The sequence below is a fragment of the Euprymna scolopes genome, chromosome 19 (genome assembly GCF_053919585.1).
Source record: "Euprymna scolopes isolate OS-2025 chromosome 19, ASM5391958v1, whole genome shotgun sequence".
Taxonomy (NCBI): domain Eukaryota; kingdom Metazoa; phylum Mollusca; class Cephalopoda; order Sepiida; family Sepiolidae; genus Euprymna; species Euprymna scolopes.
The window spans coordinates 145,182,452-145,200,676 of NC_136500.1; the positions used below are offsets into that span (position 1 = coordinate 145,182,452).

Sequence of the window (18,225 nt, forward strand, 5' to 3'; positions counted from 1 at the left end):
AAACATTTTAATAATTATCATTGAATAAGTTTTAAATATTTTTTTAGATATCGAATTTTGACAGAAAAAAAATCTGTTTTGAGACACTGTACATTTTAAATAATTTCTAAGTTAGTAGAATATAACAACCATTAAAAATTCTTCTTATAAGGAATATAGTGATGATGGATATGAAAAACAAAACTATCAAGAACACCACAAAGATGCCAATAATGAAAGCAATATAATTCACAAGTATAAATAAAACCATAATGATATTCATCTCCATCAAAACAAATGATGAAATTGAATAATTAAAATTATATAAGCAATGGGTGGTATTAATTTACTGATGACAATAATTATTCTAAAATATTTCTTGAAATATTTCTTGAAAATTTGTAATTGCTTTTTTATATTTTAAAAAAAGTTATAGATGAATTCGTGGACAAAAGTTTCGTTGAGCATCCTGCAATAATATGGTCATGTGCATTTTGTAAATATTATTGCATCATATGAGTTTGCATGATGCATTAATTTTTTGTTATTTTATTATTTATGGTAACGTAGAACCTTTTGTCATAATCAGTTTTCTATAATGATGAATGTAAAGATTAGTAAATAGGTACAAAAATCGTCACTTTCAACAAGATTAAGAGTTTAACTTGCAGCTCTACATTGTGGAGAAGATTAGTAGCATGGAACAAATTACAATTGTATGATAGAATTTGCTTTCATAACTTATTAAACTCTAATAGAATTTCATTTTTATTAAGACGTGTGATTTAGTTTACAAATTATTCATTCATAGACACATACACCCATTCATAGACACATATATACACTGTAAAAATATTAGTAATATGGAATCTGAAAGTCCAAATTATAATGACTAATTCAAATTAATCATATTCACTTATATAAAAACAAAGCAGCTCAAACAGAGAATTATTTTCTAATATAAAAAAAATGGACAGACTACATTAAAATGTTTGAACAGTTAAAAACCATAGCTTGTCAGATTTTCTTTTCAATGTAGTTCCATGATCTTTTGGACATACGGTTATGCAACTACATATGTTATTCACAAAGGATTCATTTGACAAAAGAAGGATAAGAATCTGTTAAAGTCTTTAGTCGCAATATGCAACATAGTTATATACATTTTTATTGACATTTTGTTAAACTACATAATCACATTTTAATTACAAAAGTATATTCACAAGCACACCTGCACACATATATATGTATATGTATATTTTGGCAGCAAGTCATTATTCAAGCACATTTGATCTTTTTAATTTCAGCAGGCATGTTATATAGAATGGCGCACAAAAGTTGTTCATAACCAATTAAATATATATATATATATATATATATATATATATATATATATATATATATATATATATATATATATATATATATATATACACACCAAGCCTCAAAAGAAAAGAAAAAGAAAAAAAGCTAACAACAACAATCGCTCAGATGCACCGATAGAAAGTGCTTGAGAAGAATATGGCTGAACAGCAACTTTTGGGTGCCATTCTATATAACATGCCAGCTGAAATTAAAAAGACCACTTGGCAACTGGAAAAGATATCCAGAAAAATCGAGAAAAAGAATAACTCAGTTATGTTCAATCAGACGTGCTTGAATATATATACATGCATGTATGTATGATATGTAAGGTATTCGAAACAGAAAGAATGTTCCCATGGATATCAGAGAACAGGATAAGTTGAAAAATATAATGGTAAGGCATGAAATCAGTAACGACATATCTGTACATTTAAAATATAAAAACAGCAACATATTACTTTATAAAAAAAATTGCACTATTTTATTAATTTTATACCCAAACGTGTTTTCTGCATATTAGGTGTTTTAAAGTTGACTCTAAAGAGTATTTTTTTAGGAAGAGCGATGAATTACATTCAGGAGTGTCTAAATTGTATATGATTATCAGATTTCTTATGACCAGATATGATAACACTGTTTTATTATATCCACGGATTTTTAGGTTAATGTAAAATCATTGATGTAATACAGCATATTGATTATATTTACATTTGTGTGTATGTAAGGAAGATATACGCAATGATCTCACCTCTACTTCTTGTAGTGATTGGAAATGGAATCACTGGTGATGGAGATGGTTCTATGGCACCTCCTTTATAGAAAAAACAAGTAAACATCTTTAGGTCTGTTTATATTTACAAGGATATAAAAAGTTAAATGTATGCACACAGACACATTCCAATTCACTCACGTGTAATAAGACATATTAGTAAAGATAAACATGCTTATATATTTACTAGTGTCTTTGTTATCGTAAGTATTATCTTTTCTATATGAAGTATTCAAAAGGATAAGTATATACAAGGTAAGACAGAATCTTGTAGCATATGATTTTTTGGTTTAGTCTCATCTTTTGTTAAATGACACATAATATGAAATCTTTTTGACAGAAAGAAATTTATATTCATATATTTTCTAGCATTGTGTGTATTGTAGGCATATTTTGAAAATCAAACCCAACAGCTCATCTGGGAGAGATTAATGACACTGAGTAAAATGGAAGTTCCTTGTATACAAATCATATGAAAATGACTCAAAAACGCATGTGGAATTTTTCACTATATCTTTAACTTCATGTTTATCTTAGGAATACTAATTTTGAAAGCGAATCCTCAATATATATGTATATATATATATATATATATATATATATATATATATATATATATATATATATATATATATGTGTGTGTGTGTGTGTTTTATTATTATACGTTTTATCTGTTTGGCTACATATGTTTCAGATGTTGGACCATGTTTACGATCCAACAGCTTCGTCAGACCTCGCCTCGCCTCGCCGAAGTCTAATAATAATAAAAAAATAAAACACATATTTGCTCTGCAATAGTATTGAGCACTCTCTTCAAGTTTTTAATAATTACCAGTTTTACCAAATATATATATATATATAAATATATATATATATATATATATATATATATATATATATATATATATATATAATACTTGTTTATTGTTATATAAACATGCTCACATCCCGCTGCTACAAATAGCCACTTGTTTCAATCAAACAACAGATATCATCAGGCAGCGACTTGACTATTCAAAAGAACTTTTGAATAGTCAAGTCGCTGCCTGATGATATCTGTTGTTTGATTGAAACAAGTGGCTATTTGTAGCAGCGGGATGTGAGCATGTTTATATAACAATAAACAAGTATTATCAGCTCTTTTTATTGAGCACTATCTAACAACCTCGTTGAATTCATTAGTCCATTACTTTTGAATATAAAAAAACCCGAGTATATATATATATATATATATATATATATATATATATATATATATATATATATATATATATGATAAAGTTATATCAATGGAATCAACGTTAAAAATACGTTTTTATTTAATGTGTAAATTAAGTGAGAAAATCAATGGTATTTTCTTTAGATTTTGTTTCAATAATATTGACTGTTTTAGAAATATTAGGTTTTAAAATCTTATCTTTTATACGCCGTATTTATAGAGACTGGCTCGGGCGCGGGGGGGGGGGGGTAAATCAATTGCCCCAAAATGAGTTATCAATGTATATAATATATGGTACATACTCATTTAAAGTTCATTAAATTCTCTTTTAATTCTCAAATAATTTGTATCCATGTACATTCTTAAAAGTTAAACATCTAAAATATTTGAAATAAAAACTACTTCGCAAATTATTTTGTAAACAGCGAAAATATTGTAAAGAAAGTATTGTGATTAAAGGAACGTTTAAAAATAAATGCAATAGTTGAAGAAAAAAGAAAAGAGGAAAAATATTTGGAGACAGAAATGAAAACAGAGAAGTAAAGAAGAATGGTTAAAATACTGTATAAAATTAAATATAATCGTTGTCATAAATGTGTTCAAAAGTTAGATAAATCATTCATTAAAATTTATTTTACATAGCTTGTTTCTTAACAAACATAATATCACAGATAATAATGTTAATCTTAATTGAATAATCATATTAGAATTGCATATGATGTAATTTAAACAAAAATGTATAAAGATTGATAAAATGTCCATTCATGTAGTATATTTCATAATCACATTTAAATTACACAAGCATATTCACAAGCACACCTGCATACTTATCATTATATATTATATATTAGTCATTGTGAAATGCAAATATAATTCGATTTTTTTAGCAAAGATAAAAAGCATTATCAAGTGATATTATTCATGCTCATATCTACCTGGACAAAACTGCTCAAATACTTCATCTTTCAAAACAGAAAGTTCATCGAAACCGTTCACTATAAACATATTCTCAGAAATTGGTGCTGATACAATCTGGCCCAATTCAGTAGTGTCTTTTAATCCAATTCCAATACCATAGATGAAGATGTTGTCAGCTCTAACCTTTTCAGCTTCAGGAATTGTATCAAACGCATTTACATTTGATACACCATCCGTGATAAGAATAGCAATATTTGGTACTGAAAGTCTGTCTCCATTCTGTTGTGTAAACATTTGAGTGCGCATAACGTTGAGTCCACCAAAAGTATTTGTACTGCCATAAACATATTGGATCTTCTTTACTGCATCTATGATATCTTGTTTTCTGTTATACTCATTCAAGTTGAACTGAATTTCCACATCTGTGCTGTATAGTACAGCACCAAATCGCATATTGCCACTGTCTATGTCAGCAACAGATACAAAATCAACAATGAAATCTAACATTTTCTCAAAGTTTACTGCAGTAACACTAGTGGACGAGTCCAAAATGAAGATGATGTCAGACTGAGCATTGGTACATCCACCTAAATAATATTGACATTACCAATCACTCAAAAAGAACATTGAAAAATATACTTTGAACACAAACACACATTTACAACCACTTGAGACATAACATGACATATATAACCACTGAACATAACAAAACATATACAATCAGTGTTCTAAATTTCATATTGCTGTATTTTCCCTTTGCCTTGGGGAAAATTTAAGGACATTTTATACACGAATACAAATTGAGAAAACTATGGGACTATTAATATTAGAATTTTAATCATCACTTTAATAATCACATAGAATTAACACTATTTTAATTTATTATCAGAAAAAATAAAGGGTAAATTTAAATACATTGAAATCGTTTTTCATGTTATTGTAAACAGAAAAACGTTGTAACATCTTAGAACAATGATTAGATGAATAGAAATATATTTAGATATAGAAAGGACGTAACAAAGACACAATACATTATCAATGACAATTAACAGAAACAAATTTGAATGTTTATTTTAAATATATGAACATTTTGTTTCGATACTATTTTAAACATATAAACGTCAGAATGTCTTAGAATTATGACAACACAAACTGAAAGGTATTTGCGAGAAGAAAGACGAGAAAAAGAGACACAAAACATTCTCAACAACAATGACAACAAGAAAATGTACAGAACACGATTTAACATTAAACTTATAATTAGATTAGTTGAAAATAACATTTTTAATGCAATAAATTATTAACAACTAATCTGTTCATTTAAGAGATTAACAGAAAATAACAATATATATTATCAATGAATGATATAAAATTTAGTTATTACATTGTTTATAACTAACCTTTAATTCTAAAATTACAATGCTTAATGTAATTATAACAGTTATTGCTTATTATAATTAGCATAAATAAAAATATGGTTCAAAATATATTTAATTATAATACTCTTTTATGATCAGGTATAATAGAAATTTTTATTATATTAATGTACTATTAACTCAAGTATCTATATTATACAATATTGATATACAATAAGTATAATTATTGTAATAATATAAAATAGTGAGTATATTTTCATTCGTATAACTGTAAAGAAAATAGATATGCAATAATCTCACCTCTTTTAGGAGGGACTGCAGTGATTGGAAATCGAATCACTGGTGTCCGAGATGGTTGTATGGCACCTCCTTTATAGAAAATAAAATATATCAACATCCATATATATTTTTATATGCATAATTATAGAAAAATTAAATATATTCGTATGTATATCTATAATATTCACTTGAAGAGAGACAAATAGGAAAAAATTCTTTTAATGTTTTTGTTGTGCAAATTAGAATGGCTTCTATTATTCACTATTCAATACCAACTTTAAAGCATGTAATAGTTCCTTAAATCCCACTTCTTATTAAATACTACATAGGCTTGCCTTTTTTCTGTTGTTCTTGGCCTTCGTGCCAGGATCAAAGTGTAGACTTCTTATCTTGTCCCACGTTCACTTGGCTAGGCCAGACGGACCATAAATTAGTTATGGCCCGGCTGAAGCTAGGAAATAGGCCTAAGTTAGCGGGGTACTGGAAGTTAAACACCTCCCTTCTGGAGAGACAAGACTTCCAAGATCAGTTAAGAGAATTGATTAAAAAGGCACTAGTGGGGGCGGTTACCGGGAGTAAGTGGTGGTTAGGTCTCAAAGCCAAGATCAGAAGCTTCTCCGTCAAGTATGCCCAGCGCCTCGCACTAGATAAGGCCAAGACGAAGAAGAAGCTAGAGCAGAAACTAGCCCAGGCTACCGGGGAGGGTGATAGGGTTAGTCAGGAACTAGCTAAGCAGGACCTTCTACGCGAGACTAGCGAGCGTTACGAAGGCCAAGTAGTTAGAGCTAGGCTTAGAAAGATAGGCAACGAAGCAGTCAATTCTGATGCAGACGTGCGCCGTGAGGTTTCTAGGCGTGGCTCGGACAAATATATTGCAAAAATCAAACATCCGAATGGACGCACCCTGGAATCGACTCGGGAGATCTGCGAGGGGTTTCGAGAACATTTCGAGGAGCGTTTTACGCAGCAGCCCGATCTTCCGGTCCTTGAGTTTAGCGACTATTTGGCCGACTCTCCCCGCCTCGAGGCGGCTAGAGCGGCTGGTTGCGAGGGCCGGGTGACGGAGCAGGAGGTCTTTACTGCGCTGAAGCAGGTCAGCTGTGACAGATCGCCAGGACTTGATGGTCTGCCATACGAACTGTACTTGAGGCTGTCGCCCATGTTTCTGCCTCTTCTGACGGATATGTTCAACCATTGGTTTGCTCAGGGATCCATCCCAGGGCAGGTGACCAAGGGAGTGATCACATTGCTGAAGAAAGGTGACGGGCATGGAGGGGAAGAGTTAGATGACTACAGGCCCATAACTCTGCTAAACACAGAGTTGAAGATTTTGGCCAAGGTCCTGTCGAATCGGCTGCAGGTTGTTATCGACGAGTTGGTTGAACCAGAACAGAACTACGCTGTGAAGGGGAGATCGATTCAGAACAACTTGCACCTGATCCGCATGATCCTAGAGGGGGGAATAGATGACGACACAGAAGCCGCGCTGATAAACTTAGATCAGTCCAAAGCTTTCGATAGGGTCGACCATCGTTTCCTGGCATCTGTCTTAGAGGCCGCCGGTTTTAAACCGGACTTTTGCAAGTGGATCTCCATAATGTATCGGCAGCCCATGGCTGTCGTGCAAGTGAACGGAAAGCGCTCGAAACCCTTTGTTATCTCTCGGTCGGTTCGTCAGGGTTGTCCGCTGTCGCCCCTGCTTTATGTCCTGGCTTTGGAGCCTCTTCTCCGCAAGCTGAGACATGGGGAGGCAAATTCGGCCCTGCGCGGAATGGCTCTGCCTGGCGGCTCAGCTGCCAAGGTATCCGCGTTCGCCGATGATGTCACGATCTTCGTGTCGGGCTCCAGAGACATTGAGGTCGTGTCGGAGGCACTCACACAGTACGAAAGAATTACAGGGGCCAAGATAAACCGCAACAAGTCGGTAGGACTGCGGTTGGGCGCATGGAGTGGCAACGCAAACCTCCCTGCGCCCTTCAGCTGGACAGATGGCCCGGTCCGGATCCTCGGCGTGTGGTTCGGACCGGGTCTCCAGCTTGACAAGAATTGGTTGGAGGTACGGTCAAAGGTGGAGGCTGCAGTCAGTTCGTGGCTTCCTAGGAAACTTTCCTTAAAGGGTAGAGCTGAGGCGTGCGCCACTTACGTCTTTCCTCTCATCCTTTACCGACTGGCCGTACTTCCCCTGCCTGCACAACACCTAAAAGCTCTCGTCGAACTCTTGTCCTCGCTCCTTTGGGACAGAGGAAGACACTGGGTGAGCAGACAGGTCTGTATTCAACGTCCGTGTGAGGGAGGCTTGGGAATGCCGGACTTGAAGTGTCATCGAGATGCTGAGAGACTGGCCTTCCTGAGCAACTATATGCAGGAGGACCAACCGTGGCACCCCGTGGTTACTGCCGCCTTCCCCGACCTCGTTCTCGACCCTTCCATCGAGAGCCGTCGCAGGCCGCGGGGAGAATCTGCCTACATGAAAGAGTGCCGAGCCGCGCTAAAACGACTACCAAGGTCCAGTGACCTTGTGACTGCTACCCGTAGGGAACTCCACAGGGATCTAGTGAGGGAGGCCGCTGACGACCCGCTATGCGCGCGTTTGGGGTGGCAGCAGAGTGAGATCCGCTCCGCGTGGAGCTGGGCGCCAGGTTCGAGTCATCTGAACAATTCGGAGTTCTCTCTGACCTGGCGATTGGCCCGAAATGCACTTCCACTCAACAACATACAATGCAGTTCTGGGTTTCTGGAGTCGCCCGATTGTCCCCGTTGTGGGACAACGGCTGTGGAAACTACGGATCACGCTTTCTTTGATTGCCGCGAACTCCGCCAGTACTGGTCGTATGTCAGTGGGGTGACGGCTCGCATCGATCCTGAGCATCCTCGCCCAATTACTGTATCCAATGTTGTGGACAACGTGAGGCCGCCGTGGGACCGGGAAAGACAAATGGTCTACGTTACGATTCTGGCCGTGGCGAGAATGGTGATTTGGACGTCGCGTCTGCAAGGTTGCCGGGGGGTGTTGTCTTTTTCTGATCAAGATCTGATCGCGTTCTTTAAACACCAACTACGGGTGAAGATCAGATGTGATAGAAGAAGGCTGCATCGCGCGGCATTTGACAGAAGATGGATACATGTGGCAAGTCTGTGTGTACGAAGAGGAGCCAAATTCGAATACGTGTTCCCCGCCTAGGTGTGGAACGCGCAGTTCTGTAAAGTTAAATTAAACAAGTAGTCTCTCAGCTAGCTGAGTGTGTGTTCCATCCCTCCCCGATTAGGAAGCCTCCAAGATCCCCATCCCCTCTTACCTGCAATTTTTGTTTTTCACCCCTTCCTCTAAATTTTACCCATCTTGGAGAAAAAGAAATACAAACTAACCTCCATCCCTTACCCACAAAATTTTCTTTTCTCCATTCACCCCCATCTAGAGGGCATCCCCACCTAGAGACTGACCCGCAGAAGCGAGGTTCCTTTTACAAACCTAGTGGAACGGGCAGTCTATCAACTAGACGGGGTTGGGAGGGTCCTACTAATCACCTTTTGTTTTTTCTTCCCCCTCCCTCGACACAAATGAATTATTGTTACCATTTTATTGTTATCTTTTTTGTTTTTACACGTCAATAAAAAATGTTTTAAAAATTGGGAGTTACTAGGACGTCCCCCAAGATGAAAGGGTGAATGCGGTATTATGGTGAAAGAAGATACTAGCTGGGAGAAACTTTTGACTTTGTTTAGTTCTGGAGCGACAAGGATGACCAACGACCCCCAAAATCCCCCCTTTTGAGTTGGCCATGTGCCTAAGTTTTTTGTTCACCGTTAATTTTACTGTATTTTTTTAACATGAATAAAAGATTTAATATCTCAAAGTGTAGTATCTGTTCCGGCAAATACTGCACTTAAGATAATTTGTACCAGTCAATTGAGGGAAAACCCTCTATACTGGGACAATTATTATTTTTGGTAACCAGAGTGACCCCTTTTAGGGGAGCTGGTTTTTACCTCACATTAAAAACGGCCTTGTGCCTAATTTGCTCAGTGGGGGAGCAAATAAACACCATCTGTTCCGGCAGATGCTGCACTTAAGATAATTTGTACCGGTCAATGGAGGGGAAACCCTCTATACTGGGACAATTATTATTTTTGGTAACCAGAGTGACCCCTTTTAGGGGAGCTGGTTTTTACCTCACATTAAAAACGGCCTTGTGCCTAATTTGCTCAGTGGGGGAGCAAATAAATACCATCTGTTCCGGCAGATACTGCTAGCAAAGACCATATGTGGGGGCGACCCCACATATAAGACCTTGGTCAATGTAGGGGCAACCCTTCATACCAATTGTCACCATCCAGCTCCCCTACTCCCTGGGGAGTTGTTCCCCATTTCCTCTTCACTCCTCACATTAAAAATCGGCCTTGTGCCTAATTTGCTCGGTGGGGGAGCAAATAAATACCATCTGTTCCGGCAGATACTGCAAGCAAAGACCATATGTGGGGGCAACCCCACATGCCTGACCTTTAACCAGCTCCCATTTCCCACCTCTCGGGAGCTGGTCCCCTTTTTCCCTTCCCCCTCCCTTCACTCCTCACATTAAAAATCGGCCTTGTGCCTAATTTGCTCGGTGGGGGAGCAAATAAATACCATCTGTTCCGGCAGATACTGCAATCAAAGACCATATGTGGGGGCAGCCCCACATATAAGACCTTGGTCACTGTAGGAGCAACCCTTCATACCAATTGTCACTATCCAGCTCCCCTACTCCCCGGGGAGTTGGTCCCCATTTCCCCTTCACTCCTCACATTAAAAATCGGCCTTGTGCCTAATTTGCTTCGTGGGGGAGCAAATAAATACCCTGGTGTTCTTGGACTTAGGGCTGGGATCAAAGTGTAGTATCTGTTCTGCAGATGCTGCACTTAAGATAATTTGTGCCAGTCAATGGAGGGGAAACCCTCTATACTGGGACAATCATTTTTTTTGGTAACCAGACTACCCCCTTTTTGCCTACTTTTAGGGGAGCTGGTTTTTACCCCACATTAAAAACGGCCTTGTGCCTAATTTGCTTTGGTGGGGAAGCGAATAAATACATTAAATACTATTAAAAATAAAACTTGTTTGACAAAAATCTCTATGATATATCCCGTCTTGTAAAATTCTTATTGACAGATTTTTAAAGATAAACATCACAATATTTTCATTATGATTTTACTAGTTAAATTATATAAGAATATGAATTTCTTATATATTTAATCTTAATATACAGCCTACAAGATTTTGTTGCATATTTGTTTACAAACTGATTTCCTGAAATTTTTAGGATGGGATAAATATCAATGTCTATATTGTACAATATCTACATGTAAAATTCTATAAATTTTTTTTATTCTCTAAACATATTTGTCCATATTAAAAAAAAAATGACGCCATTAAATGTTTCCATTGTCGATTCAGAGATGTCTAATTTTTTTTTATAAAAAAAATGAAAGTTGATTCCTATTAAACACATAATTAGTGAAGAAGTGACAAAGCTTGTTTAACAAAATTTAAGCTTTCTCAATAATACGAATATTTTTAATAATTAAAAAAACATTAATTGTTATTTTTAATATATATAACTACTTGATTACCATTGAATTGCGTATTACAATTTCCATCTAAAAACGCTTAGAATTTAGCAAAGGAAATATTATTTCTGATAGAATATGTACATTTGAAAAAAAGTAGTTCAAGAATGATGGAGAAAAATGTATTTTTAAAGAAAGTTACAATAATAGTAAACCTTTTTCTAATTTGATAGGAACAGATTAGAATAAAAAGGCATAAGGTCAGTATGTTGTGAAGAAAGTATTAATTATTATTGTATCCATCAAAATGTTAGAAACGAGAAATCATTCCTTAACTGTATTTACAGTGTTTATAAGGAATATATATTACAAACAAAGTTAATGTTTACTTTAATTGAGAAACAATAGTTCATTTAACACAAACTGTAATTGAAAATTGTAATTCTTTTTATAATGTCATGCAGTTTAAAAAATATTAATTAAAATTGTTTGATGTAATTTTCATTCATGTAACAAATTTCATAATCACATTTAAATTACACAAGCATGTTCACAAGCACACCTGCATATTCTTCAATATATATTATATATTAGTTATTATAAAACATAAATGAAATTGGATTTGTTTTAGCAAAGAAAGAGAAGAGCCTCATCAAGTAATATTAGTCATGCTCATATCTATCTGGAAAATATTGCTTAAATGTTTTAAATTGTCTCATCAATTGCACTATGAGCCCTCCCTTTTGCAAATTCCATTTAAAACGCTTAGAATTGTGCAAAGTCGATATTATATCTGATCGAGTATGCAGTAAGAGGAAGTAGTTGAAGAAGGACCAAGAGACAAAATTATTGCAAAAGAAAGTTACAATAATTGCAAAACATTTATCGCATTGATGAGAATAGATTAGAATAAGAAAGCATAGAATCATTAAAATTGAAAAACAGAACATTATTAATTGTAATTTTTTCTATCAATAGGTTTCAAAATACAGTTCATTAAAAACAAACTGTAATTAAAAGTTGGAATTATTCGGACGTTTCATGCAGTTACAATAACAATTATTTATAAATATTGTTTGCTGAAATGTTCATTCATGTAGTATATTTCATTATCACAGTTAAATTACACAAGCATATTCACAAGCACACCTGCTTACACTTCGTTATATTATATTGTTTAATATGAAAATGTAAATGAAATTTGATTTGATTTAGCAAAGATAAAAAGCATAATCAAGTGATATTATTCATGCTCATATCTACCTGGACAAAACTGCTCAAATACTTCATCTTTCAAAACAGAAAGTTCTTCGAAACCGTTCACTATAAACATATTCTCAGAAATTGGTGCTGATACAATCTGGCCCAATTCAGTAGTGTCTTTTAATCCAATTCCAATACCATAGATGAAGATGTTGTCAGCTCTAACCTTTTCAGCTTCAGGAATTGTATCAAACGCATTTACATTTGATACACCATCCGTGATAAGAATAGCAATATTTGGTACTGAAGGTCTGTCTCCATTCTGTTGTGTAAACATTTGAGTGCGCATAACGTTGAGTCCACCAAAAGTATTTGTACTGCCATAAACATATTGGATCTTCTTTACTGCATCTATGATATCTTGTTTTGTGTTATACTCATTCAAGTTGAACTGAATTTCCACATCTGTGCTGTATAGTACAGCACCAAATCGCATATTGCCACTGTCTATGTCAGCAACGGATACAAAATCAACAATGAAATCTAACATTTTCTCAAAGTTTACTGCAGTAACACTAGTGGACGAGTCCAAAATGAAGACGATGTCAGACTGAGCATTGGTACATCCACCTAAATAATATTGACATAACCAATCACTCAAAAAGAACATTGAAAAATATACTTTGAACACAAACACACATTTACAACCACTTGAGACATAACATGACATATATAACCATTGAACATAACAAAACATATACAATCAGTGTTCTAAATTTCATATTGCTGTATTTTCCCTTTGCCTTGGGGAAAATTTAAAAACATTTTATACACGAATACAAATTGAGAAAACTATGGTACTATTAATATTAGAATTTTAATCATCATTTTAATAATCACATAGAATTAACACTATTTTAATTTATTATCAGAAAAAATAAAGGGTAAATTTAAATACATTGAAATCGTTTTTCATGTTATTGTAAACAGAAAAAAGTTGTAACATCTTAGAACAATGATTAGATGAATAGAAAGATATTTAGATATAGAAAGGACGTAACAAAGACACAATACATTGTCAATCACAATTGACAGAAACAAAATTGAATGTTTATTTTAAATATACGTAAATTTGTTTCGATACTATTTTAAACATATAAACGTCAGAATGTCTTAGAATTATGACAACACAAACTGAAAGGTATTTGCGAGAAGAAAGACGAGAAAAAGAGACACAAAACATTCTCAACAACAATGACAACAAGAAAATGTATAGAACACGATTTAACATTAAACTTATAATTAGATTAGTTGAAAATAACATTTTTAATGCAACAAATTATTAACAACTAATCTGTACATTTAAGACATTAACAGAAAATAACAATATATATTATCAATGAATGATATAAAATTTAGTTATTACATTGTTTATAACTAACCTTTTATTCTAAAATTACAATGCTTAATGTAATTATAACAGTTATTGCTTATTATAATTAGCATAAATAAAAATATGGTTCAAAATATATTTAATTATAATACTCTTTTATGATCAGGTATAATAGAAATTTTTATTATATTAATGTACTATTAACTCAAGTATCTATATTATACAATATTGATATACAATAAGTATAATTATTGTAATAATGTAAAATAGTGAGTATATTTTCATTCGTATAACTGTAAAGAAAATAGATATGCAATAATCTCACCTCTTTTAGGAGGGACTGCAGTGATTGGAAATCGAATCACTGGTGTCCGAGATGGTTGTATGGCACCTCCTTTATAGAAAATAAAATATATCAACATCCATATATATTTTTATATGCATAATTATAGAAAAATTAAATATATTCGTATGTATATCTATAATATTCACTTGAAGAGAGACAAATAGGAAAAAATTCTTTTAATGTCTTTGTTGTGCAAATTAGAATGGCTTCTATTATTCACTATTCAATACCAACTTTAAAGCATGTAATAGTTCCTTACATCCCACTTCTTATTAAATACTACATAGGCTTGCCTTTTTTCTGTTGTTCTTGGACTTCGGGCCCGGATCAAAGTGTAGTATCTGTTCCGGCAGATACTGCACTTAAGATGGTTTGTACCAGTCAATGGAGGGGAGACCCTCTATACTGGGACAATTATTATTTTTGGTAACCAGAGTGACCCCTTTTAGGGGAGCTGGTTTTTACCTCACATTAAAAACGGCCTTGTGCCTAATTTGCTCAGTGGGGGAGCAAATAAATACCATCTGTTCCGACAGATACTGCAGCTATGACTGGCTATGACTAGCTATGACTAGCAAAGACCGGATGTGGGGGCAACCCCACATGCCTGACCATTAACCAGCTCCCATTTCCCACCTCTCGGGAGCTGGTCCCCTTTTTCCCTTCCCCCTCCCTTCACTCCTCACATTAAAAATCGGCCTTGTGCCTAATTTGCTCGGTGGGGGAGCAAATAAATACCATCTGTTCCGACAGATGCTGCAAGCTATGACTAGCTATGACTAGCAAAGACCAGATGTGGGGGCAACCCCACATGCCTGACCTTTAACCAGCTCCCATTTCCCACCTCTCAGGAGCTGGTCCCCTTTTCCCTTCCCTCTCCCTTCACTCCTCACATTAAAAATTGGCCTTGTGCCTAATTTGCTTGGCAGATACTGCAAGCAAAGACCATATGTGGGGGCAACTCTACATATAAGATCTTGGTCAATGTAGGGGCAACCCTTCATACCAATTGTCACTATCAAGCTCCCCTACTCCCTGGGGAGTTGTTCCCCATTTCCCCTTCAGTCCTCACATTAAAAATCGGCCTTGTGCCGAATTTGCTCGGTGGGGGAGCAAATAAATACCATCTGTTCCGGCAGATACTGCAAGCAAAGACCATATGTGGGGGCGACCCCACATATAAGACCTTGGTCAATGTAGGGGTAACCCTTCATACCAATTGTCACTATCCAGCTCCCCTACTCCCCGGGGAGTTGTTCCCCATTTCCCCTTCAGTCCTCACATTAAAAATCGGCCTTGTGCCAAATTTGCTCGGTGGGGGAGCAAATAAATACCATCTGTTCCGGCAGATACTGCAAGCAAAGACCATATGTGGGGGCGACCCCACATATAAGACCTTGGTCAATGTAGGGGTAACCCTTCATACCAATTGTCACTATCCAGCTCCCCTACTCCCCGGGGAGTTGTTCCCCATTTCTCCTTCAGTCCTCACATTAAAAATCGGCCTTGTGCCAAATTTGCTCGGTGGGGGAGCAAATAAATACCATCTGTTCCGGCAGATACTGCAAGCAAAGACCATATGTGGGGGCGACCCCACATATAAGACCTTGGTCAATGTAGGGGTAACCCTTCATACCAATTGTCACTATCCAGCTCCCCTACTCCCCGGGGAGTTGTTCCCCATTTCCCCTTCAGTCCTCACATTAAAAATCGGCCTTGTGCCAAATTTGCTCGGTGGGGGAGCAAATAAATACCATCTGTTCCGACAGATACTGCAAGCAAAGACCATATGTGGGGGCAACCCCACATGCCTGACCTTTAACCAGCTCCCATTTCCCACCTCTTGGGAGCTGGTCCCCTTTTTCCCTTCCCCCTCCCTTCACTCCTCACATTAAAAATCGGCCTTGTGCCTAATTTGCTCGGTGGGGGAGCAAATAAATACCATCTGTTCCGGCAGATACTGCAATCAAAGACCATATGTGGGGGCAGCCCCACATATAAGACCTTGGTCACTGTAGGAGCAACCCTTCATACCAATTGTCACTATCCAGCTCCCCTACTCCCCGGGGAGTTGGTCCCCATTTCCCCTTCACTCCTCACATTAAAAATCGGCCTTGAGCCTAATTTGCTTCGTGGGGGAGCAAATAAATACCCTGGTGTTCTTGGACTTCGGGCCGGGATCAAAGTGTAGTATCTGTTCTGCAGATGCTGCACTTAAGATAATTTGTGCCAGTCAATGGAGGGGAAACCCTCTATACTGGGACAATCATTTTTTTTGGTAACCAGACTACCCCCTTTTTGCCTACTTTTAGGGGAGCTGGTTTTTACCCCACATTAAAAACGGCCTTGTGCCTAATTTGCTTTGGTGGGGAAGCGAATAAATACATTAAATACTATTAAAAATAAAACTTGTTTGACAAAAATCTCTATGATATATCCCGTCTTGTAAAATTCTTATTGACAGATTTTTAAAGATAAACATCACAATATTTTCATTATGATTTTACTAGTTAAATTATATAAGAATATGAATTTCTTATATATTTAATCTTAATATACAGCCTACAAGATTTTGTTGCATATTTGTTTACAAACTGATTTCCTGAAATTTTTAGGATGGGATAAATATCAATGTCTATATTGTACAATATCTACATGTAAAATTCTATAATTTTTTTTTATTCTCTAAACATATTTGTCCATATTAAAAAAAAAATGACGCCATTAAATGTTTCCATTGTCGATTCAGAGATGTCTAATTTTTTTTTATAAAAAAAATGAAAGTTGATTCCTATTAAACACATAATTAGTGAAGAAGTGACAAAGCTTGTTTAACAAAATTTAAGCTTTCTCAATAATACGAATATTTTTAATAATTAAAAAAAACATTAATTGTTATTTTTAATATATATAACTGCTTGATTACCATTGAATTGCTTATTACAATTTCCATCTAAAAACGCTTAGAATTTAGCAAAGGAAATATTATTTCTGATAGAATATGTACATTTGAAAAAAGTAGTTCAAGAATGATGGAGAAAAATGTATTTTTAAAGAAAGTTACAATAATAGTAAACCTTTTTCTAATTTGATAGGAACAGATTAGAATAAAAAGGCATAAGGTCAGTATGTTGTGAAGAAAGTATTAATTATTATTGTATCCATCAAAATGTTAGAAACGAGAAATCATTCCTTAACTGTATTTACAGTGTTTATAAGGAATATATATTACAAACAAAGTTAATGTTTACTTTAATTGAGAAACAATAGTTCATTTAACACAAACTGTAATTGAAAATTGTAATTCTTTTTATAATGTCATGCAGTTTAAAAAATATTAATTAAAATTGTTTGATGTAATTTTCATTCATGTAACAAATTTCATAATCACATTTAAATTACACAAGCATGTTCACAAGCACACCTGCATATTCTTCAATATATATTATATATTAGTTATTATAAAACATAAATGAAATTGGATTTGTTTTAGCAAAGAAAGAGAAGAGCCTCATCAAGTAATATTAGTCATGCTCATATCTATCTGGAAAATACTGGTTAAATGCTTTAAATTGTCTCATCAATTGCACTATGAGCCCTCCCTTTTGCAAATTCCATTTAAAACGCTTAGAATTGTGCAAAGTCGATATTATATCTGATCGAGTATGCAGTAAGAGGAAGTAGTTGAAGAAGGACCAAGAGACAAAATTATTGCAAAAGAAAGTTACAATAATTTCAAAACATTTATCGCATTGATGAGAATAGATTAGAATAAGAAAGCATAGAATCATTAAAATTGAAAAACAGAACATTATTAATTGTAATTTTTTCTAT

The 18,225-nt window shown here is 35.0% G+C and overlaps 1 protein-coding gene across 1 annotated transcript in view; it reads right to left on the reverse strand.

The window, feature by feature from the left end:
- LOC145240384 (uncharacterized) overlaps positions 1-18,225 on the reverse strand; it is a 569,837-nt gene that overhangs the window by 291,374 nt on the left and 260,238 nt on the right. The window contains exons 59-64 of the mRNA XM_080103965.1: positions 14,371-14,439; positions 12,713-13,282; positions 5,927-5,995; positions 4,258-4,837; positions 2,301-2,332; positions 2,093-2,155 (exon numbers count right to left, since the gene is read on the reverse strand). Of these exons, the coding sequence (XP_079960091.1) occupies positions 2,093-2,155; positions 2,301-2,332; positions 4,258-4,837; positions 5,927-5,995; positions 12,713-13,282; positions 14,371-14,439 (1,383 nt within the window). The remainder of the gene's footprint in view (positions 1-2,092; positions 2,156-2,300; positions 2,333-4,257; positions 4,838-5,926; positions 5,996-12,712; positions 13,283-14,370; positions 14,440-18,225) is intronic.